Source organism: Manis pentadactyla, chromosome 11, assembly GCF_030020395.1.
Source record: "Manis pentadactyla isolate mManPen7 chromosome 11, mManPen7.hap1, whole genome shotgun sequence".
In the NCBI taxonomy this organism is placed as follows: Eukaryota; Metazoa; Chordata; class Mammalia; order Pholidota; family Manidae; genus Manis; species Manis pentadactyla.
The window spans coordinates 107,665,208-107,691,211 of record NC_080029.1 but is presented as its reverse complement, the minus strand read 5'-3'; the positions used below and the strand labels follow the sequence as shown (position 1 = coordinate 107,691,211).

At 37.2% G+C, this 26,004-nt stretch overlaps 1 protein-coding gene across 6 annotated transcripts in view; it reads right to left on the bottom strand.

Annotated features, from left to right (window-relative positions):
• The window catches only part of RNF111 (ring finger protein 111), a 109,492-nt gene that overhangs the window by 38,216 nt on the left and 45,272 nt on the right, over positions 1-26,004 (bottom strand). For all 6 annotated transcript variants that reach the window (XM_057488849.1, XM_057488853.1, XM_057488854.1 and 3 more), the window contains 2 exons: positions 17,366-17,492; positions 8,191-8,354 (listed from right to left, as the gene is read on the bottom strand). In XM_057488849.1, coding sequence (XP_057344832.1) covers positions 8,191-8,354; positions 17,366-17,492 — 291 coding nt within the window. The remainder of the gene's footprint in view (positions 1-8,190; positions 8,355-17,365; positions 17,493-26,004) is intronic.

The following is a 26,004-nucleotide window of genomic DNA, read 5'->3' as shown; positions in this document are numbered from 1 at the left end:
GTGTTACGTAATGAAAGTTAAAATTTCTGTAGTAGAAAGTAAATTTCAGGCAGGCTTTAACTTAAAAATGAGCTATATTTTATACTCATTATAAAATGGCAGTTTAAAAATTGAAAGTAATAGAAATTAATCTCTCCAAAGCACAGTCACAATGATTCGGTTCAAAAGAAGGGATTATCTTAATGTGTTACAGATCTAAAGGACAATCTATTTATACAGGGCAGAGTGGTAGGCTGATTTCTGAAATGCAAACAGTACCTGTTGTCCTATACAGGAAACTACTCTGGATGCTCAAACAAACACATTTACTACATATAAAAAGTGTAGGGAGGAACCTCTGTTTATATGGAAATGGCTTATGTCAGTTTCTCAACCTTGGCAATATTGACACTTTTGGCTGTATAATCTGTGTTGGGGATGGAAGTGGGGATAGAGGGTGGGCTGTCCTGTGGATTCTGGGGTGATTCATAGCATCCCTGGCCTCTACCAATTAGACGATGGCAGCACACTAGCCCAAAAGTGAGACCTAAAAATATCTGCAGATTTTGCCAAATCTCCCTAGGAGGAAAATGGCTGCCAGTGAGGAACCTGTGGTCCTACACACTCAAGCTTTAGATTTATTTATGTATTCATTTACTATTATTACTTTTTATTTTAGTATCATTAATCTAAAATTACATGAGGAACATTATGTTTACTAGGCTCCCCCCTTCACCAAGTCCCCCCACATACCCCATTACAGTCACTGTCCATCAGCGGAGTAAGATGCTGTAGTGTCACCACTTGTGTTCGCTGTCTTGCAAAGCCCTCCCCGAGCTTCCCCCAACATTACACATGCCAATCGTAATGCCCCTTCTTTCCCCCCCTCTGCTTATACCCATCCACCCCAGTCTCTTTCCTTTTGGTAACTGTTAGTCAATTCTTGGGTTCTGTGATTCTGCTGTTTTGTTCCTTCAGTTTTTTCTTGGTTCTTATACTCCACAGATGAGGGAAATCATTTGGTACTTGTCTTTCTCTGCCTGGCTAATTTCACTGAGCATAATACCCTCTAGCTCCATCCATGTTGATGTAAATGTAGGATTTGTTTTCTTCTTATGGTTGAATAATATTCCACATATTCTTTATCCTTTCATCTACTGATGGACACTTAGGTTGCTTCCACTTCTTGGCTATCGTAAATAGTGATGCAAAAAACATAGGTGTGCATATGTCTTTTTCAAACTGGAGTGCTGTATTCTTAGGGTAAATTCCTAGGAGTGGAATTCCTGAGTCAAACGGTGTTTCCATTTTGAGCTTTCTGAGGAACCTCCATATTGCTATCCACAATGGTTGAACAAATTTACATTTCCACCAGCAGTGCAGGAGGGTTCCCCTTTCTCCACAACCTCACCAACATTTGTTGTTGTTTGTGTTTTGGATGGTGGCAAAATTTACTGGTGTGAGGTGATATCTCATTGTGGTTTTAATTCGCATTTCTCTGATGACAAGCGATGTGGAGCATCTTTTCATGTGTCTGTTGGCCATCTGAATTTCTTCTTTAGATAACTGTCTATTCAGCTCCTCTGCCCATTTTTTAATTGGATTATTTGCTTTTTGTTTGTTGAGGTTCATGAGCTCTTTATATATTTTGGATGTGAAGCCTTTATCAGATCTGTCATTTATGAATATATTCTCCCATACTGTAGGATACCTTTTTGTTCTATTGATGGTGTCCTTTGCTGTACAGAAGCTTTTTAACTTAATATAGTCCCACTTGTTCATTTTTGCTTTTGTTTCCCTTGCCTGGGGAGATATGTTCATGAAGAAGTCACTCATGTTTATGTCCATGAGATTTTTGCCTATGTTTTTTTCTAAGAGTTTTATGGTTTCATGACTTACATTCAGGTCTTTGATCCATTTCGAATTTACTTTTGTGTATGGGGTAAGACAGTGATCCAGTTTCATTCTCTTACATGTAGCTGTCCAGTTTTGCCAACACCAACTGTTGAAGAGGCTGTCATTTCCCCATTGTATGTCCATGGCTCCTTTACAGTATACTAATTGACCGTATATGTTTGGGTTAACGTCTGGAGTTTCTATTCTGTTCCACTGGTCTGTGGGTCTGTCCTTGTGCCAGTACCAAATTGTCTTGATTACTGTGGCTTTGTAGTAGAGCTTGAAGTTGGGGAGCGAGATTCCCCCAATTAATTCTTCCTTCTCAGGACTGCTTTGGCTATTTGGTGTCTTTGGTGGTTCCATATGAATTTTAAAGCTATTTGTTCCAGTTCGTTGAAGAATGTTGTTGGTAATTTGATGGGGATTGCATTGAATCTGTAGATTGCTTTTGGCAGGAAGGACATTTTGATAATACCAAGTCTTCCTAGCCAAGAGCATGGGATGAGTTTCCATTTGTTAGTGTCCTCTTTAATTTCTCTTAAGAGTGTCTTGTAGTTTTCAGAGTATAGGTTTTTCACTTCCTTGGTTAGGTTTATTTCTAGGTATTTTATTCTTTTTGATGCAATCGTGAATGGAATTGTTTTCCTGATTCCTCTCTCTGCTAGTTCATTGTTAGTGTATAGGAAAGCCACAGATTTCTGTGTATTAATTTTGTATCCTGCAACTTTGCTGAATTCCGATATCAGTTCTAGTAGTTCTGGAGTGGAGTCTTTAGGGTTTTTTATGTACAATATCATGTCATCTGCAAATAGTGACAGTTTGATTTCTTCTTTACCAATCTGGATTCCTTGTATTTCTTTGTTTTGTCTAATTGCTGTGGCTAGGACCTCCAGTACTATGTTGAATAACAGTGGGGAGAGTGGGCATCCTTGTCTTGTTCCCAATCTGAGAGGAAAAGCTTTCAGCTTCTTGCTGTTCTGGATGATGTTGGCTGTGGGTTTCTCATATATGGCCTGTATTATGTTGAGGTACTTGCCCTCTATACCTGTCTTGTTGAGAGTTTTTATCATGAATGCATGTTGAATTTTGTCGAATGCTTTTTCAGCATCTATGGAGATGATCATGTGATTTTTGTCCTTCTTTTTGTTGATGTGGTGGATGATTTTGATGGATTTTCGAATGTTGTACCATTCTTGCATCCCTGAGATGAATCCCACTTGGTCATGGTGTATGATCCTCTTGATGTATTTTTGAATTTGGTTTGCTAATATTTTGTTGGGTATTTTTGCATCTATGTTCATCAGGGATATTGGTCTGTAATTTTCTTTTTTGGTGAGGTCTTTACCTGGTTTTGGTATTAGGGTGATGCTGGCTTCATAGAATGAGATTGGGAGTATTCCCTCCTCTTTTATTTTTTGGAAAACTTTAAGGAGAATGGGTATTATGTCTTCTCTGTATGTCTGATAAAATTCCACGGTAAATCCTTCTTGCCTAGGGGTTTTGTTCTTGGGTAGTGTTTTCATTACCGCTTCAATTTCGTTGCTGGTAATTGGTCTGTTTAGATTTTCTGTTTCTTCCTTGGTCAGTCTTGGAAGGTTGTATTTTTCTAGGAAGTTGTCCATTTCTTCTAGGTTTTCCAGCTTGTTAGTATATAAGTTTTCATAGTATTCTCTAATAATTCATTGTATTTCTGTGGGGCCCATCATGATTTTTCCTTTCTTGTTTCCGATTCTGTTGATGTGTGCTGATTCTCTTTTTCTCTTAGTAAGTCTGGCTAGAGGCTTATCTATTTTGTTTATTTCTCAAAGAACCAGCTCTTGGTTGCACTGATTTTCTCTATTGTTTTATTCTTCTGAATTTTATTTATTTCTTTTCTGATCTTTATTATGTTTCTCCTTCTGCTGACTTTAGGCCTCATTTGTTCTTCCTTTTCCAATTTCAATAAATGGGACTTTATACTATTCATTTGGGTTTGTTCTTCCTTCTTTAAATATGCCTGGATTGCTATAAACTTTCCTCTTAAAAGTGCTTTCACTGTGTCCCACAGAAGTTGGGGCTTTGTGTTGTTGTTGTCATTTGTTTCCATATACTGCCTGATCTCTATTTTAATTTGGTCATTGATCCACTGATTATTTAGGAGCATGTTGTAAAGCATCCCTGTGTTTGTGAGCCTTTTTGCTTTCTTTGTACAATTTTTTTCTAGTTTTATACCTTTGTGGTCTGAAAAGTTGGTTGGTAGAATTTCAATCTTTTGGAATTTACTGAGGCTCTTTTTGTGGTCTAGTATGTAGTCTATTATGGAGAATGTTCCATGGGCACTTGAGAGGAATGTGTATCCTGCTGCTTTGGGTGTAGCGTTCTATAGATGTCTATTAGGTCCATCTGTTCTAGAGTGTTGTTCAGTTCCTCTGTGTCCTTACTTATTTTCTGTCTGGTGGATCTGTCCTTTGGAGGAAGTGGTGTGTTGAAGTCTCCTAAAATGAATGTATTGCATTCTATTTCCTCCTTTAATTCCATTAGTATTTGTTTCACGTATGTTGGTGCTCCTGTATTTGGGTGCATATATATTTATAATGGTTATATCCTCTTGTTGGACTGACCTCTTTATCATTATGTAATGTCCTTCTTTATCTCTTGTTACTTTCTTTGTTTTGAAGTCTATTTTGTCTGATACTAGTACAGGAAAACCTGCTTTTTTCTCCTTGTTGTTTGCGTGAAATATCTTTTTCCATCCCTTGACTTTCAGTCTGTCCATGTCTTTGGGTTTGAGGTGAGTCTCTTGTAAGCAGCATATAGATGGGTCTTGCTCTTTTATCCATTCTATTACTCGGTGTCTTTTGATTGGTGCATTCAGTCCATTTACAATTAGGGTGATTATTGAAAGATATGTACTTATTGCCATTGCAGGCTTTAGATTTGTGGTTACCAAAGGTTCCAGGTTAGCTTCTTTACTATCTTACCATATAACTTAACTCACTTATTGAGCTATTATAAACACAGTCTGATGATTCTTTATTTCTCTCCTTATTCCTCCTCCTTCATTCTTTATATGCTAGGTGTTTTATTTTGTGCTCTTTTGTGTTTCCTTTGACTGCTTTTGTGGGTAGTTGATTTTATTTTATGCCTTTAGTTAGAATTTGTTGGTCTGCTTTCTCTGCTGTGATTTTATTTTCTCTGGTGATATCTATTTAGTGTTAGGAGTGCTTTCATCTAGAGCAGTCCCTCTAAAATACCCTGTAGAGGTGTTTTGTGGGAGACAAATTCCATCAACTTTTGCTTATCTGAGAATTGTTTAATCCCCCCCTTCATATTTAAAGGATAATAGTGCTGGATACAGTATCCTTGGTTCAAGGCCCTTCTGTTTCATTGCATTAAGTATATCAGGCCATTCTCTTCTGGCCTGTAAGGTTTCTGTTGAGAAGTCTGATGATAGCCTGATGGGTTTTCCTTTGTAGGTGACCTGTTTTCTCTCTCTGGCTGCCTTCAATACTGTCCTTGTCCTTGATCTTTGCCATTTTAATTATTATGTGTGTTGGTGTTATTCCCCTTGGGTCCCTTCTGATGGGAGTTCTGTGTGTTTCCATGGTCTGAGCGACTATTTCCTCCCCCAATTTGGGGAAGTTTTCAGCAATTATTTCTTCATATACATTTTCTATCCCTTTATCTCTCTCTTCTTCTTCTGGTACCCCTATAATGTGGATATTGTTCCATTTGGATTGGTCACACAGTTTTCTTAATATTCTTTCATTCCTGGAGATCCTTTTATCTCTCTCTGTGTCATCTTCTCTGCTTTCCTGTTCTCTGATTTCTATTCCATTAACAGCCTACTGCACCTCGTCCATTCGGCTTTTAAGCCCTTCCAGAGATTGTTTTTTTTCTCTATTCTCCCTCCTAACTTTATCTGTTACCTCTTGCTTTTTCTCTGCAGCTCCCTCAGCATGGTTATGACCTTTATTGTGATTTCTTTTTCAGGAAGACTGGTTAAATCTATCTCCCCAGGTTCCCTCTCAGGGGATGTCTGGATTATTCTTGTCTGTATCACATTCTTCTGCCTTTTCATGGCAACAGAGGTAGTCTTAGGCAGTTTGCACATGTGTCTGCTGGGAGAACAAATTCCGTTCCTGCTTGCGTGTTTTCCCTTCCTTTGAGAACTGTGACCCCTAGTGGATTGTTCTGAGCAGCTGTGCGCTGACAGGGCCTCTGAATCTAGCCCTGGCGTCTGCAGAGGATGCTCTGCATGGCTGCTGTGGGCGTGGCCGGTCTCAGGGTGCTGCTCTGCAACGGCAGGGCAGTGCCAGAGGGGGAACGGGCCAGAGGCTGTTTATCACTATAAGGGGTCTCAGAGCTGCATTGCCACCCAGGGAATTTGGGCGCCCGGAGTTCCCCAGGATTCCCAGCTGCTGGGATGAGTGTGCCGGAACACTTCGGTCCAGCTGTAAGGCTCATGTCCCTTTAAGACTTTCAAAAAGCATCTGCTTTTCTTCTGTCCTAGGGGCGCTGGCTGTGAGAACCTGCTCGCAGGTTTTACTGTTCAGTTTCCCTAGTATCCAGCACACCAGGCACTGTGTGTCTATGCTCCTGGTGCAGATGGCTAGGGCTGGGTATTCAGAAGTCCTGGGTTTCCTTTCCCTCCCCACTCCGACTCCTCTCCTCCCACCGGGGAGCTGGGGTGGGGGGCACGCTCAGGTCCCGCTGGGCCGCGGCTTGTATCTTACCCCCTTCGTGAGGCGCTGGGTTCTCACAGGTGTAGATGTAGCCTGGCTGTTTTGCTGTATCTTCTGGTCTCTCTTTTAGGAATAGTTGTTTTGTTTTATTTTCAAAAATATATATGGTTTTGGGAGGAGATTTCTGCTGCCCTATTCACACCACCATCTTGGTTCCTCCTTACATTTATTTTTACTAGGTTAGAAGCTTTCCACTGAGAGAAATCCGTGGGGAGACGGGGGCACCCACTCATCACTGGAATACTTTTAACACAGTAAAAGTATTCTGCCGGAACTAATTCCAGTGGGTTAGAAAGCTATTCTGTCACCTTCTCCTACTTACTGGCTGGTAGGTGTCACGTGGGAAAACACACAACAAGATTCCAAAACAGTCGTCATATATTTAATTAACTCTGAGCAATCTTAAATTAATACCTAGTATATTAACCACTCTCTTAAAGATAAGTTGTGGTGCTTCAGAATAAAAAGCAAGACATTGTTGAATGAAATGAAGACGGTGGAAATAAATGATATTTTCATACACATAATCCCAGAACCCTGGTGCTCTGAGAGTCATGATCATGCAGACTGCACAGTGTCCATGTGGGAGCCGAGCAAACACAGCCTCTGACTCTTCCTACCCCCCTAATGGGTTCTCTCCCCAATTTATAGCTACAGATGTATTCATATAGTCATACATGCTACCACTTTCCCTAACCTTTTTTCAACTTTAGTGTGTTTCGTCAGTTACTTGAGAGCAGTTCTAAATCAAAACAAAACACTAAAGCTGAGCAGCACAGAAGGTAAGAGCAATATTACATTAAAGGGTAACAACTTTTAAAAGTAAATTAGTTTGCTGCTATTTTGTTCCTTCATTTCTGCTTCATTACTCCAAGAAGGGACTAGGGATTACCAAATGGGAGGGGTGGAGGATGGTGAGTGGGAAGGGAGGGAGAGGATTGTGGGGTGTCATGATTGGTGCACATGGTGTGTATGGGGTCAGGGGGAAGCCAGTGTAGTTCAGAGAAGACAAATAGGGACTCTGTGGCATCTTACTACACTGATGGACGGTGACTGCAATGGGGTATGGGGTGTACTCGATAATAAGGGTGAACGTAATAACCACATTGTGTTTCTTGTAAAAGCTTCATAAGAGTGTATATCAATGATACCTTAAAACCAAAGAAAATTAGTTATTTCAAATAAACAGCATTAACCATTTAAATAAGTCATACTGCTGTCTGTACTTAAAAAGTCCCATTTCAATTCTAAATAGCAAAGTTAAAGTATGACAATAATATTACAAATTAAATTAACAAGTAAGAATGAGGATCAATTAAAATACCACTTGTAAAAATATTTTTTGTCCAAGATGATAATGGTCAAGTAATGAAACAATAACCAGAAAACATTTTAGGCACAATTTGCAATCCTTAGTTTATATACCAATTTATTGTATCCATTAAAAAGTAAGATTAGGAGATTTGACAACTTCCCTGTAGTCTAATAATATACTACCAGTAAGCAAGAGTAGGAATTTCTAACATATTGAGATATTCTGTTTTATCAAATTCTCTTCAAAGATTTGTACACTACTACTACTCCAGCTTACCATCTTCATCAACAGTAAGGTCCACAACTTCTGCTGCATTCTGCCTCAAAGGCTGTATAACAGTAGAAATCCTGCTGCGGTTCCTTGGCTCCTGTGGCCGACCTGTATGGGAGCTTGAACCTTGGCTCCAGGGAGATCTGGAGTGTCCAAGGGTTGAACGAGACCTTAAATGACATCAATATTAAGTTAGTAAATATAAAAAACAAAATATATCCAGGGATATATTCTAGAGTGCTCTCTTCCAGGCCATTAGAAGCAGCACCTCAATGGGAAACTGGCAAGTAGAGAAGCACACACTTTAGGTGTGTTTTGACGTATTCCAAAATAAGAATGTCTGTTTTTTCAATCTATAGCAACAGAAATTAAGATATCATTTTAGTTACCCATGAAATCATAAGCCTTTCTTAAAATATACACTGTAAAGTCCTTCATGCAAGGTATCTTCATAGAAATAATGGCAACAGAATTCAAAATTATGACTAGCACAATGCCCAGCACTCAATAAACATGCTGAATGAAATATTCAACAAATGTTCTCCTATCAACTGACCTAATGATATGAGAAATGATATGCCAGACGAATCACTGGTGTAAAATACAGGATTCTGTTTCAAGAAAGCTGCTATCTTTTCAATGGTTATTTTGAATATACATCTGGGGTTATAATCAAGTGTTCACATTTTATGTTAGTACGTGAGATTATGCACCACACGTAAAGTAACAAAACTATCAACACCCTTCTTAGACTCTATAAATATTTAATAACATCTTATGATCTTGTATATTTAGTCCAGACTGGATTTGTGAAACACAGCTTTGGGAGTTCAAAACCAAGCTAAGTTTCTGGTGCTGCTCTAAAAGAGATCCAAGACACAGAGAAATTTCCGGGGATCAGCAGAGGTGAGGAGAGCAGCAGCTCGTTGACCAGTTTGGGAGACACAACAAAACATCACTTGCTTGCACTGAACATTTTTATCATCTTTTTATGATGTGTACGGCATTGTATTGTATTGTTACTTACTGTAGGTTTCATTTTTTTTTTTATTTTAAGGGATTCACTGTAATGATCTAAAATGAGGGTACAGAGGAATAACATGTAGAATACATAATCCTAAAGCTCCCAGAGAAAAATGAATGTTTTAGAAAGGTGGGGCTTATAAAAATGTCTTTTTCTCTCTTATCCAAACTGAATGTGAAACTGACTGTAAGTTTATTGTCAGCTTGTGTGGAAGGGGTGAGCCAGACCCATTCACACGCAGTCATGAGGAGCACAAGCTCGACCACTCAGGAAAGACCTCCGAAGTTCAAACTGGGCTATAAATGCCCTCAGCAAGTGTAAAGCCGAAGAGTTTATAAAGAAGTTCAAACTCTAAAATGAGATTCTCCAGTATCAGGAGTAAAAAAGATTAATTCCTGAGACAGTAAAGAAAGGACAGCACATCCCAGGAAGAACAGTACAGGCTAAGGCACGAGAGTAAACAAATGTCTCATGGTAACAATGGCTTTGAATGACAACAGAGATCACCATGTAAAATCCTTGAGGAACCAAGAGTCTGTGATGAGAAGTCTGTCACTTATGAAAAGCTATTAATAGCTACTAAAAGTTCCAGGTCTATTTTGTAGTACTTTTGTGAAAGCTTCATAGGACGTCCTAACTACAATTTAGTGACATCTGTCAAGTCCTGACATCAAAGAATCTGAAATACAGATGCAGTATCTCTAGCGGCAGCTAAACAATGAGAAATTTAGTACCCCCAGCAACAGTAACGAAAAATATGGGTCAAGAACACTATTTATTACTATGGTAAATGTATCTGCTTAAATATTAAGCAGCTCCAGGAGAAGAAAGATGTCCAGTTCCACAAAGAAAAGCAGAACCTTAATTTCAGCAATTCTTGTAGCTCATAAAAACTGAGTCACTGTTGTACCAAGCACTATGCAAAGTCACAGGATAATAGGGCACAAACTGGGGAGTATCAGTTTTTCTCAGTCTGTGAAAATCCTTTAAAACTTAAACCAGGGATATATTCTAGAGTGCTCTCTTCCAGGCCATGAGAAGCAGCACTTCAGTGGGAGACGGGCAAGGGGAGAAGTACACACTCCAGGTGGGTTTGGACATATTCCAAAAAAAGAATGTCTGTTTTTTCTATCTATAACAATAGAAATTAAAATATCATCACCAAATGCATTTCTAAATTCATTCCAACACAAAAATTAAGACTAATCTATAGCTTAGTTTGATGAATCAAATGGAACAGAGAGACACTTTACTGCTTCTCTTACCAATATTTGTAATCATCTAAAGTACAAGATAAATGCAGTGTTAGGGTTTAGTTCAGTTTAGTTTTTGAAGGGAGTGTCAAAATGATTCCCAAAGGACAATGTCATCTCCAGTTATTTATCAAAACAAATGAAAAAATGAGGGTTTTCATTCATTTTTTTAATTTTGGTATTATTAATCTACAATTACACGAGGAACATTATGTTTACTAGGCTCGCCCCTTCACCAAGTCCCCCCCATAAATGGAATTACAGACACTGTCCATCAGCGTAGTAAGATGCTGTAGAGTCACTACTTGTCTTCTCTGTGTTGTACAGCCCTCCGCGTGCCTCCCCAAAACTGTACATGCTACTTGTAATGCCCTCTTTCTTTTCCCCCCACCCCGCTTATCCCTCCCTTCCCACCCATCCTCCCCAGTCCCTTTCCCTTTGGTAACTGTGAGTCCATTCTTGGGTTCTGTAAGTCTGCTGCTGTTTTCTTCCTTCAGTTTTTTCTTTGTTATACTTCACATATGAGTGAAATCATTTGGTACTTGTTTTTCTCCGCCTGGCTAATTTCACTGAGCATAATACCCTCTAGCTCCATCCATGTTGTTGAAAATGGTAGGATTTGTTTTCTTCTTATGGCTGAATAATATTCCATGGTGTATATGTATCACATCTTTATCCATTCATCTACTGATGGACACTTAGGTTGCTTCCATTTCTTGGCTACTGTGAATAGTGCTGTGATAAACATAGGGGTCCATCTGTCTTTTTCAAACTGGGCTGCTGCATTCTTAGGGTAAATTCCTAGAAGTGCAATTCCTGGGTCAACTGGTATTTCTATTTTGAGCTTTTTGAGGAAACTCCATATTGCTTTCCACAATGGTTGAACTAATTTACATTCCCACCAGCAGTGTAGGAGGGTTCCCCTTTCTCCACAACCTCACCAACATTTGTTGTTGTTTGTCTTTTGGATGGTGGCGATCCTTACTGGTGTGAGGTGATATCTCATTGTGGTTTTAATTTGCATTTCTCTGATGACTAGTGATGTGGAGCATCTTCTCATGTGTCTGTTGGCCATCTGAATTTCTTCTTTGGAGAACTGTCTGTTCAGCTCCTCTGCACATTTTTTGATTGGATTATTTGCTTTCTGTTTCTTGAGGTGCGTGAGTTCTTTATATATTTTGGATGTCAACCCTTTATCGGATCTATCATTTATGAATATATTCTCCCATACTGTAGGATGCCTTTTCGTTCTACTGATGGTGTCCTTTGCTGTACAGAAGCTTTTCAGCTTGATATAGTCCCAGTTGTTCATTTTTGCATTGGTTTCCCCTGGCTGGGGAGATACGTTCATGAAGAAGTCGCTCATGTTTCCGTCCAAGAGATTTTTGCCTATGTTTTTTTCTAAGAGTTTTACGGTTTCATGACTTACATTCAGGTCTTTGATCCATTTCGAATTTACTTTTGTCTATGGGGTTACACAATGATGCAGTTTCATTCTTACATGTAGTTGTCCAGTTTTGCCAACACCAACTGTTGAAGAGGCTGTCATTTCCCCATTGTATGTCCATGGCTCTTTTATTGTATATTAATTGACTGTATATGTTTGGGTTAATGTCTGGAGTTTCTATTCTGTTTCACTGGTCTGTGAGTCTGTCCTTGTGCCAGTACCAAATTGTCTTGATTACTGTGGCTCTGTAGTAGAGCTTGAAGTTGGTGAGCAAGATCTCCCCCACTTTATTCTTCCTTCTTAGGATTGCTTTGGCTATTTGGGGTCTTTTCAGGTTCCATAAGAATTTTTGAGCTCTTTGTTCCAGTTCGTTGAAGAATGCTGTTGGTAATTTGATAGGGATTGCATTGACTCTGTAGATTACTTTCAGCAGGATGGCCATTTTGACGACATTAATTCTTCCTAGCCAAGAGCATGGGATGAGTTTCCATTTGCTAGTGTCCTCTATAACTTCTCTTAGGAGTGTCCTGTAGTTTTCAGGGTATTCGTCTTTCACTTCCTTGGTTAGGTTTATTCCTAGGTATTTTATTCTTTTTGATGCAATTTTGAATGCAATTGTTTTCTTGATTTCTCTTTCTGTTAGTTCATTGTTAGTGTATAAGAAAGCCACAGATTTCTGTGTATTAATTTTGTATCCTGCAACTTTGCTGAATTCCGATATTTGTTCTAGTAGTTTTGGAGTGGAGTCTTTACGGTTCTTTATGTACAATATCACATCATCTGCAAATAGTGACAGTTTGACTTCTTCTTTACCAATCTGGATTCCTTGTATTTCTTTGTTTTGTTTAATTGCCGTGGCTAGGACCTCCAGTACTATGTTGAATAACAGTGGGGAGAGTGGGCATCCCTGTCTTGTTCCCGATCTGAGAGGAAAAGCTTTCAGCTTCTCGCTGTTCTGGATGATGTTGGCTGTGTGATTATCATATATGGCCTTCATTATGTTGAGGTACTTGCCCTCTTTACCTGTTTTGTTGAGAGAGTTTTTATCATGAATGGATGTTGAATTTTGTCTAATGCTTTTTCAGCATCTATGGAAGTGATCATGTGATTTTTGTCCTTCTTTTTGTTGATGTGGTGGATGATGATGGATTTTCGAATGTTGTACCATCCTTGCATTCCTGGGATGAATCCCATTTGGTCATGGTGTATGATCCTCTTGATGTATTTTTGAATTCAGTTTGCTAATACTTTGTTGAGTATTTTTGCATCTATGTTCATCAGGGATATTGGTCTGTAATTTTCTTTTTTGGTGGGGTCTTTGCCTGGTTTTGCTATTAGGGTGATGCTGGCTTCATGGAATGAGTTTGGGAGAATTCCCTCCTCTTCTATTTTTTGGAAAACTTTAAGGAGAATGGGTATTATGTCTTCTCTGTATGTCTGATAAAATTCCATGGTAAATCCTTCTTGCCTAGGGGTTTTGTTCTTGGGTAGTGTTTTCAATACTGCTTCAATTTCGTTGCTGGTAATTCAAGTGTTTAGATTTTGTTTCTTCCTTGGTCAGTCTTGGAAGGTTGTTATTTTTCTAGGAAGTTGTCCATTTCTTCTAGGTTTTCCAGCTTGTTAGCATATAGGTTTTCATAGTATTCTCTAATAATTCTTTGTATTTCTGTGGGGTCTGTCATGGTTTTTCCTTTCTCATTTCTGATTCTGTTAAGTTAACGTGTGTTGATTGTCTTTTTCTCTTAATAAGTCTGGCTAGAGGCTTATCTATTTTGTTCATTTTCTCAAAGAACCAGCTCTTGGTTGCACTGATTTTTTCTATTGCTTAATTCTTCTGAATTTTATTTATTTCTTCTTTGATCTTTATTATGTCCCTTCTTCTGCTGACTTCAGGCCTCATTTGTTCTTCCTTTTCCAATTTTGACTTTATACTATTCAATTGGGATTGTTCTTCCTTCTTTATATAAAGAAGTATATTGCTATTTACTTTCCTCTTAAAACTGCTTTCACTGTGTGCCACAGAAGTTGGGGCTATGTATTGTTGTTGTCATTTGTTTCCATATATTGCTTGATATCTATTTTAATTTGGTCGTTGATCTATTGATTATTTAGGAGCATGTTGTTAAGCCTCCGTGTGTTTCTGAGCCTTTTTGCTTTCTTTGTACAATTTATTTCTAGTTTTAGACCTTTGTGGTCTGAGAAGTTGGTTGGCAGAATTTCAATTTTTTTTAATTCACTGAGGCTCTTTTTGTGGCCTTGTATGTGTTCTATTCTGGATAATGTTCCATGTGCACTTGAGAAGAATGCATATCCTGCTGCTTTTGGGTGTAGAGTTCTGTAGATGTCTATTAGGTCCATCTGTTCTAGTGTGTTGTTCAGTGCCTCTGCATCCTTACTTATTTTGTCTGGTGGATCTGTCCTGTGCAGTAAGTGGTGTGTTGAAGTCTCCTAAAATGAATGCATTGCATTCTATTTCCTCCTTTAATTCTGTTAGTATTTGTTTCATGTATGTTGGTGCTCCTGTATTGGGTGCGTATTTATTTATAATGGTTATATCCTCTTGTTGGACTGACCATTTATCATTATGTAATGTCCTTCTTTATCTCTTGTTACTTTCTTTGTTTTGAAGTCTATTTTGTCTGATACTAGTACAGGAAAACCTGCTTTTTTCTCCTTGTTGTTTGCGTGAAATATCTTTTTCCATCCCTTGACTTTCAGTCTGTCCATGTCTTTGGGTTTGAGGTGAGTCTCTTGTAAGCAGCATATAGATGGGTCTTGCTCTTTTATCCATTCTATTACTCGGTGTCTTCTGACTGGTGCATTCAGTCCATTTACATTTAGGGTGATTATTGAAAGATATGTACTTATTGCCATTGTGGGCATGTTTACAAAAGGTTCAAGGTTAGCTTCTTTACTATCTTACCATCTAACTTAACCTGATTATTGAGCTATTATAAACACAGTCTCATGATTCTTTATTTCTCTCCCTTCTTATTCCTCTTCTTCAATTCTTTATATGTTAGGTGTTTTATTTTGTGCTCTTCTGTGTTTCCTTTGACTGCTTTTGTCGGTAGTTGGTTTTATTTTTTGCCTTTAGTTAATATTTGGTTGGTCTTTGCTATTTTATTTTCTCTGGTGATATCTATTTAGCCTTAGGAATGCTTCCATGTAGAGCAGGCCCTCTAAAATACCCTGTAGAAGTGGTTTGTCCAGGCAATTCCATCAACTTTTGCTTGTCTAGGAATTCTTTAATCCCTCCTTCATATTTAAATGATAATCGTGCTGGATACAGTATTCTTGGTTCAAGGCCCTTTTGGTTCATTTCATTAAATATATCATGCCATTCTCTTCTGGCCTATAAGATTTCTGTTGAGAAGTCTGATGATAGCCTGATGGGTTTTCCTTTGTAGGTGACCTTTTTTCTCTCTCTGGCTGCCTTTAATACTCTGTCCTTGTCCTTGTCCTTTGCCATTTTAGTTATTATGTGTGTTGGTGTTATCCCCCTTGTGTCCCTTCTGTTGGGAGTTCTGTGTGTTTCCATGGTCTGAGCGACTATTTCCTCCCCCAGTTTGGGGAAGTTTCCAGCAATTATTTCTTCAAAGACACTTTCTTTCCCTTTTTCTCTCTCTTCTTCTTCTGGTAAACCTATAATATGGATATTGTTCCGTTTGGATTGGTCACATATTTCTCTTAATATTCTTTCATTCCTAGAGATCCTTTTGTCTCTCCCTGCGTCACCTTCTCTGCATTCCTTGTCTCATTTCTATTCCATTAACAGCCTCTTGCTCCTCGTCCATTCTGCTCTTAAGTCCTTCCAGAGATTATTTTATTTCTGTATTCTCCCTCCCAACTTTATCCATTAACTCTTGCATTATTGTCTGCAGCTCCATCAGCATTGTTATGACCTTTATTCTGGATTCTTTTTCAGGAAGATTGGTTAAATCTATCTCCCCAGGTTCCCTCTCAGGGGATGTCTGTGTGATTCGGGTCTGTGTCAAATTCTTCTGTCTTTTAATGGCGATAGAGGTAGTTGTGCACAGTTGGCGCGTGTGTCCGCTGGGAGAACAAAGTGCCTTCCTGCTTGCTTGTCACCTTCCTCTACTGCGAGAACGGTGACCCCTAGCGGCTTGTGCTGGGCAGCTGAGCACCAATGGGGTCCCTGAATTTGGCCCAGGTGGCTGCGGGGGAGGCTCTGCATGGCTGCTGTGAGCCTGGCCAGTCTCAAGCTGCTTCTCTGCTATAGCAGGGCCGCGCCGGAGGAGAATGGGTGGGAGGTTGTTTATTGCCATGCAAGGCTGCAGAGCCATGTTGCCGCCCAGGTGTTAGGGCACCTGGAGTTACCCGGAATTTCTAGCTGCTGGGATGAGTGTGCTGGAATGCTTCCGTCCAGCTGTGAGGCTCTCGTCCCTTTAAGACTTTCAAAAAACCCTTCCTTTTCTTTTGTCCCAGGGCTGCCGGCTGTGGGAACCCGCTCGCAGGTTTTACTGTTCCGTTTCGCTAGTGTCCAGCACATCACGCACTGTGTGTCTGCGCTCTGGTGTGGATGACTAGGGCTGGGTATTTAGCAGTCCTGGGCTCCTCTCCCTCCCACTCCAACTCGTCTCCTCCCGCCGTGGAGCTGGGTTAGGGGGGGCGCACTTGGATTCCGCCGGGCCATGGCTTGTATCTTACCCACTTCGTGAGGCGCTGGATTCTTGCAGGTGTAGATGTAGCCTGGCTGTTGTACTGTATCTTCTGGTCTCTCTTTTAGGAATAGTTGTATTTGTTGTATTTTCAAAAATACATATGGTTTGGGAGGAGATTTCTGCTGCCTACTCACACCACCATCTTGGCTCCTCCTCCTGGGTTTTTATTTGCTTTTTGGCACCAGGGTTAGATGAAATTACTGAGTGAAGGGCAAAATAACATTTTACGCTATACTGCCCTAACATAATAGCACAAACTTCACTGGTATCACTGAGATCTTGAGATGAAGCAAATTAGAACAAAAAGTAATGCTTTAGCATCAATACTCCTTTATATTTTTCTTCACTTTTACTTTTAGCCCATACCCAATATTTATGCATTATGAACATCTAAACTTCAAAGGAGCTCATGAATTCTCTTAATCATAAAGCAAACTCAATTTTGTAAAACACTAAGTAAAATTACCATTTATCTAGAGCAAAGACTCTTAACTCACTGTACACTATTTTTAAAAATAGTGACACCTAAGGTTCCAGCACAACTGGTGTGGGATACAATCCAGGCAACAATGTATCTTTATTTATGATCTTTCCAGGTAAGTCTACAGTAACCTGGTTTGAGAACCAGTAAAACCACTTATCTGGTATATACATACTCAAACTAGTTATCAGGAAAAAAAAAAACGAAGTTAAAAGATGTAAATATCTGCAGCACAAAGATGTTTAAGTATTTACATTTAAAACTTCAAATATTAAATTCTTTCAATCTTACCGATAGCTTTCTCCAACTGTCACAATCTCTACTTCACTGTCAGTTGAGGTAACATTAATTTCTTCATTGGCAGTGACCTGGGGAGTGGAGGAAGCTTCTATCACCACCACATCTTCATCGATACTTCCTGGAAACAAAAGGAAACAACTTTTAAAGGGCATCTGTTTGATAACTAATTGACAGACAAAACTTTTTACTGACTTTCAAGACTATGAAATTCATTACAAAAGTAAAAATCCTATCTGTCAGAGGAAATTTTTAAAAAAGAGCTCAGCGCACATAGTGAAAGCAGTACTTACCCTCTTAATCTGTACATCTTCACATATTTCCTCTTTTATTATTTTTGTTTGCTAACTTTTAAATTTCCATAAAAATTTGTATGATCGTATATAGTAATGTTAATCCTGCAATTTCTAAAGGTATTAAAATCTTATCTTTTCATTCTTTAAGATATTAACCCTGTAGTATCTAAAATAAAGACATTACAGTTGTTGTGTATTTTTCCAAAGTCATTTTTTAACAAAATGATATGTCATTCTTTTAAGAAATACAAATCAGCTTTAAAGTTTTATGCTGTGAAATCTGTAATATATGGGGTATGGGTTCTTTTCTAAATTATTTTAAGTTTGGAAAGTGCTTCTTTATTTGGAGGATCGATACATATTATGTTTGGTTCAGGGTTTCCTTAATTATTTACTTCATCTAGAACTAATTTTTGTTTATGGTATCATATAAGATTATAAATAGAATACAGTCTTGTCCCTCCATGGCTAACTGGCTATCACCAAACCACTTACTGAAAAACCCTTTCTTTTCCCTCTTTAGGTTTTGGCACCTCCCTTAAATATTCTTACATGTTTTAGATTACATTTTGAAGCCATCTATTCATCTTCTTTGATATAGAATGTGTCAGGGTGATTTTTTTAATATAGCTTTTCTGAGGTACAACTTTCTACTTTAAAATTCACATTTTTGTCTTAAAGAGATATTTCTATACCCATGCTCTTGGCCAAGAGATCAAAGCAACCCAAATGCCCATCAATGGATAAATGATTTTTTTTAAATGTGGTATATACACACAATGGAATTTACCCAAAGAAAGCAACTTCTCAGATTCAAAAAGACATATGCACCCTTTTGTTTATTGCAGCACTATTTACAATAGTCAAGATATGGAAACAACCTAAGTGTCCATCAGTAGATGCATGGATAAAGAAGATGTGGTACATATACACAATGGAATACTACTCAGCCATAAGAAACAAATTAATTCTACCATTTGCAAAAACATGGATAGAGCTAGAGGGTATTATGCCCAGTGAAATAAGCCAGGCACAGAAAGACAAATACCAAATGATTTTCCTTATTTGTGGAGTATAACAACGAAGCAAAACTGAAGGAACAAAATAGCAGCAGACTCACAGACTGTAAGAAGGGACTAGTGGTTACTGAAGGGGAGGGGTGGGGCAGGGCGAGTGGGGAGGGAGAAGGGGATTGTATGGTATCATGATTAGTGCACATGGTGTGTGGGGGGTCCTGGGGAAGACAGTATAGCACAGAGAAGACAAGTAGGAACTCTGTGGCATCTTACTACACTGATGGACAGTGACTGCAATGGGGTATGGGGGGACTCGATTACAAGGGTGAATGTAGTAGCCACATTGTTTTTCTTGTGAAACCTTCATAAGAGTGTATATCAATGATACCACTGAAAAAAATCAGTAAGGAAAAAAATTAAAATAAAAAATAAAAAATATGGTGTATACACACAATGGAATACTATTTAGCTTTAAAAATTAAGGAAATCCTATCACATGCCTCAAGGACATTATGCTAAGGGAAATAATACAGGCACAGGCACACACACACACACATATACTGTATGATTCCACTTATGTGACTTATGTGAAGTAGTCACAAAATATCATATATATTTGTCAATACTAAACTAGTCAAATTCACAGAGAAAGTAAAATGGTGAAGGCTGGGGTTGGGGGAAGGGTTGTTTAACAGGTACAGAGTTTCAGACTGCAAGATGAAAAAGTTCTGGACATCTGTTTCACCACCATGTGAATATACTCAACACTACTGAACTGCACACTTAAAAATTCTTAACATGATAAAAAGTAGAAAAAAGTTATACCCATTTCTTTTGCTATATTTTTCACAAAGTGGTGGTGATTTATTTTTCTTTATAAACATTCCAGCTGCAAGGAATTGTCAAATTGTTTTCCTAAGTGTCTGTACAATTTTGCATTCCTATCAGGAAAATGAGAGCTCATTTCCACATCTCCTTGCCAATAATTGTTACTGTCTTTTTATTATGGCTGTTCTGGTAGTTATATAAAGGTATATTACTGATTTCATTTGTACATATAACTAATGATGTTGAGGAATTTTTCAAAATTCTGTTTGTCACACTGATGGACTGTCTAGTCAAATCTTTTGTCCATGTTTAACTAGGACTTCAGTCCTATTGTTGAGTTGTAAGAGGTTTTTTTTTTTCTTATCTTTTGTGTCTTTATTTTCTGCAACTGACTTAATATTTTTTATACTGTAGTACACAGTATAAAACATAGCGTTCTTTATACATTTGGAATACAAGTCTTTTATCATATGTTACTTGTAAATATTTTCTCCAAGTATTTTATTTCTACAAATCTTTTATCATTCATGTTACTTTTAAGCATTTTCTCCCAGACAGTAGCATGTCTTTTCATTTTCTTAATGGTGTTTTTTGAACTGCAAAGTCTTTAATTTTGATGAAGTCAAATAAGCAATTTCTTCTGTAGATCGTGCCTTTGGTGACATATTTAAGAAATCCCTGCCTAACCGAAGGACAATGATAATTTTCCCTTTGTTTCCTTACAAGTTGTATAGTTTAAGTGCTTACATTTAGGTCTACGATGTATTTTCTTAATTTTTGTGTCTGACATAACAGAAAAGGTCAAAATTCATATCTTTTGTATGTGGATCTACAATTGTACCAATGCCATGTGTGGATAATTCTATTTTGATACCTAGTAGATTCAGGTTTTCCTAACTATTCCTCAGGATTATAAAATCAAGAGGACAGGAAAATTCTTGAGATTTAGACTGGGTTGGCATTAGGCAACACTAATAAAGCCCTGACACCGTTACAATACATATTTTCTTTCATCTCATGTAACATCTTGAAGTTCCAATGATAAATGGTATTTAGCTTGCTTTGCTAATAGATTAGAATTCAATTGATTTAACTTTATGAACACAGAGATTGTGTAACTAAAGGTTAAGTAAGTCACTCAGGCACTCTTGTTCTATTGATTAAACAGAACTCTATTGCACTAGGCTCTTTAAAAGGACAAGCATAATTTGAGCATAATACATGAAAATTATATAACTAGATAATGATTCAGTATAGGCAAGATTTTACCATCTACAATCTAGTGTTTTCTCTAGAATGACGATTATGTAAAACAAAAATTAAAGTACACATTCCTAAAATCATTAAGTTAATCTTAATACAGCTTTAAAAAATCAAGAGAAAAGGTCCCTTCTTATTGGGCTGATTTTACTTTCATGTTGCCTTTTACATTAGAAATACTAAAGGATAAGGAACTTGAGTACATCTAAGATAGAATGGGTGACCATACATGATTTTCTTTTAACTATTTCTCTTCAGATTTTACATGTTGTTTGTACCTTTTAAAACACCATGAGAAAAGTACATATAATATTCTGGAAAGAAATGTGGGTAGTATGAGAATGGTAACAAAAACAGTGGCTATGGCTTCTCTTACAGATGCCTTCATGAACCAATGTCCATTTCTATTTCCTGACAAGAAATCACAGATTCTCTTTGCAGCAGTGTTAGCCACTGTCATCACTGATTACCCTGGTCCCTCCGTGCCCTAAGTCTGGCAGATGTTAACAGTAAGAATAGCTTCCAATTTGTAAGCATATACTTTCTGCCATGTGTAATATTCTGCATGTGTAGCTCTATCAAGAAACTGAAACTTAGACCTATTTCCAAAGCTCATAGCTCTTTATTAAGCTCCATCAGTGCCATAACTAAACGTATCAGCACTAGTTACTATCAAAATCATGTTCTTTTTGCTTACAGCTGCTGTTTGAAGTTCTGGCAGATTTGACTCTTCTTTGGGTCTCTTCTGTTTGGTATTTATTCAATAGGAATGAAAACATACATACACAAAGATCTGTACCCAATGTTCATTATTCACAATAGCCAAATACTGGAAACAATCCAATGTCCAACATCTGATATATGGGTAAACAAAATATGGTCTACGCATATAACAGAATACTATAGATGAACCAAATAATACAATATATGGAAACAATTTACTGAAACAATTACAATCTGCTACAACATGGATGAACCTCAAACTTTATTCTGACATTACACTAAGTGAAAGAGCCAGACACAAAAGATGACATATTTTCTGATTCCACTTATATGAAATGTTCAGAAAAGGCAAGTCCAATATAGACACAGCAATAGATTAAAGGTTGTGTGAGACTGAGGGTACGACAGGGATGAACTGCAAAGAAGCGGGATGGCTATTTGGGGATTAATGGAAATATTCTAGAACTGTATTGTAGTGATGGTTGCACAATTCTAAATTTACTAAAAATCATTGAATTGTATACTTAAAATGGATGAATTTTATGGTAAGTATATTATATCTCAATAAAACTTAAAAAATATATAAAACATCCCCTTGAAGATACAAAGCTAGGCTTTAACAAATGAAAAGACATGCCATATTCTGGAAAAGAAATATTCAAAATCCCAAAGATGTCAGTTCACCCTAATTTAGCCTACAAATACAATCCTAGTAAAAATACCATCATTTGTTTCCACCAAACGTCTATGGAAATTTAACATATGACAAAAGTGGCATCTCAAGTCAATAGGAAAAGGGAATGATCTGTTTTGGGACAACTGGATAGCCACATGAAAAAAAAATGGATCCATTCTTCATAATGGACATAAGGATAAACACAAAGTAGATCAGTGCATTAAATATACAAAAAAGAAGTAAACTGTACAAGGGCTAGGGGAAAGATGGGTTAGTTCCTTTATAAGCCGGAAGTGAGAAAACTTTCCTAGTTATGATTCAACACCCAGAAATAGGAATGATCAAGGTCACTAAAGATGAGAAACCAAAAAATATTCTGGCACAGTAAAATAGAAAGTCTAACAAAGTCAAAAGACAATAAAGAATTTTGGGGAAATGTGTCAGTATATATACTTTATTTCTGTAATATATAAACAGCTTCTAAAAATGGATGGAAGGATGAAAACCAATGTCTTGGTAGGAAAACAGGCAAAAGAGATCAACAGGTTAGTCACAAGAAATGCAAATGACCTTTAAGCATGAAAAGACATGCAACATTACTCATAAAAAAGAAATACAATTTAAAAATACACTATCTCTTACTTATCAAATGGACCAAGGAAACTAAAATTTGACAACAAATTCTGTTGGAAAGGCTCTGGGAAAACAGCCACTCTCACACACTGCTGGTAGGCATCCACATGGTTACAATCCTGATAGAAATGTGCCCAAATTTCAAAAGTAACATGCATTTACCTTTTCTTCTTTTTTTTAAAGATGGATTTATCTTTGACTCAACAATCCACTCTTAGAATTCTATCCTAAAGACACAGTGGCAAAAATATTAAATTACACATACAAAAAGCTATTTACTACAGTGCTATCCATAATAGCAAAAGTCTGCAAACTATTCATCAATATGAGACTGGCTGAACAAACTATGATGTAACTATACTATAGAGTACTATGAAGCTGTTAAACAAGAGGGTTGAAAAGGAATTACTAGAGGAACTACTGATATATAATATAGCCTTTGTACCTCATGTATACTTTTATTCCTCGATAATATCTCTCTATATATTGTTAAATGAAAAAGAGCAAGAGACTTTTTGAATAAGGCAAGAATGAGAGTATATATATATATATATATATATATATATATATATATATATATACACACAAATTTGCTTTTATTTTTGAAGAGAAAAAAATGGAAACAAACCAAAATTCTTAAAAAATGACAATGGTTCTCTATGGGGAAAATAAAGATAGGAAGAGGGGGTAGAGTTGGAAACTAGACCTCACTGAAAATACCTTGTTTAAGAATTTTTACTTTGGAACAAGGTAAACATTTTACCTAACTAAAGCAAAATTAAAAAATTTAACAGATCCCTTAAAAAAAACCCAAACTTGAAACAAACACGAAAACAAATGAACCTTTATTTAATTGGTCACATAACCACACAGAAAACTGGCCAAGGGCAAAAGGAACCACACAAAAATCCTGTGTTATATTCACTAAAATTACTGATAGTAAAAACTGCAAATATTTCACTTACATTCATTTAATTCCCAGTCGACAGTCTCTAGATATCATTTCTCAATAAAAAGAAATCAGGAGGACTTAAAGAGATGGTTGTTTCCAGATTTGTGGCAGGAAATGTAAAGGATGAATCTGGACCATCTTGCTGATCAGAGAGTGAGGAAGTGATCAGAAACTAATGGGGTGGGAGAAGGACACGTACCCAACTTGACATGATCCCACTGGCCAAAGATGAAACTACCTGAGCATCAAAAAGAATGAAAAGATTGTGACATACCAGCTAGGTTGAAACCCATGAGTTCATAATACTTGAAAATGAAAAACCTCTGCTAGAGTACCAATTCATTCTGAAAAATGGTAAGTGAAGGTAAAGAATTAAGCATTCTTTATACACGGACGGAATTTCAGAGTAACCTATTAGTTCATGAAAGAATTCTTCCTCAGTTAATAAATTTAAGCACAATGATAGCATTAGAAAGTCAATATTTTGCAACTCCTAATGAAATAATGGATCTAGGCAAATCATCAAAGCTGTTATAAATATGACATGAAAAGCTGATGGGAAACTTTATAATGGATGGATCAGGATGACACCATCTGAATCCTCTAACAATTTTAACACATCGCAGCACAAACTACACAGCTCCACCAAGGAAGAGTTATTAAACTGAACCTGAATTAAATCAAGCTTTTCCATCTAACTATTCATTTGCAGGAAATATGCAGTATAAAAAACAAACTATATGGTATGATGCCTGGAAACTGTTCTGAAATTCTCCAGAAAAAAAAAAGGGGGAGAGTCAGAGGTGAAATAAGAATGGAAAATGTCAAAAAATGAAGTTAGATTATGAATATGCAGATATCATTGTATACTTCTATGTTATTTATGAAAATTTCCATATAAAAATATTAAAAAATAACTCTACCAATGATATCTTTGGAAAAATAGAAAAAGAAATATTCACAGATTCAGACGTAATTCCTAGTATTAAGACTTTAAAACTCCAAGGGTTGATTATCTTAAGCAAACATTTAAAACACTTAAAACTGTACACTACACAGTACACTTGAAAAATATGAATATACAGCTGTTGGATACTTTTTCTTAAAATATATAAATAAAAATATACAGCTATTGGATTTTTTTAAAAACCTGGGAAATTGGGACTTCCCGGTCTAACATAAGGTTAATTGATATCTGCAGTTTGGGATAAAATTTCCAATGACAGCATCACTCTTGGAGTCAGCAAGTGCTATGTCTCACACAAAGTAGATGAGGATGATATGCTCTTGAAAACTGTGTTTGCTGACTTAAAAATGGTTCTAGCAATTACCGAGTCACTGACGTCTCACTGTGTGAACAAAATTATCATCAGGAAATGTGGGTATTAATAAGCAATATTCCTAAACTAGCATTTATTCAATATTTTCTATATGTAAGTAAATTAGTAATTTTATTACAAGACATATGTCTTTTTCACAGCCCTAAAAGTGTACAATTCAAGGTAGCCAGAATGTTTTTTCCTACTCAGTAGGAAAATGGGACTGATACCGTCAGGCTCTCTTATTTGGGGCATATACGGTATTTACATTCCCTTCAAGTCTGGAAGAGAAGTAGTCTATAAATGCTAAACTAATGAAAGTTAATGAAGAGGCCCTCATATCCACAAGTAATTGGGAAACCTAAGGTTTTCGCACTATAAAATAAAAATTTTAATAGCAGTTCACATAAGGCTCACAGACATATATCACTAAAATTAACATCTACTCTCAAACTTAGCTTCTATTCACTGAAATTTAACATCTGCTCTCAAACTGAGCTTCTATTGAGACATTTTTTAAATATTTGAAGTTCTTGGGAAACATTATCATGAACAAAAAAGGATGTATAAATTCTCAGTCTCCTGAGCAGCTGGGAATCAGTCCATGTCTGACAACCCAGGTCACAGATCATGGTGCTTTTCTAGGCGTGAATACGGAGCCTGATAGATTTCACAGGTGATTAATGATGATGAAGCAAGAAGCAAATATGGATTTCCCAGAAGGCTATTCATTACAACAGATGAACTCATGTTTGTTATACTTTGTAAAGTACTGACTTAAATAAGTCACTCTTAGGTAATTTGGTAAAACCAGTTCATTATGGCCAACTATTGTACCTTAGGGTTTGAAGATACAACAAAGTATTTAACATGTAAAACATTCTTTCCATCAGTTAACTATGGCAACACCTAGTAAGTGTTGATGATTAG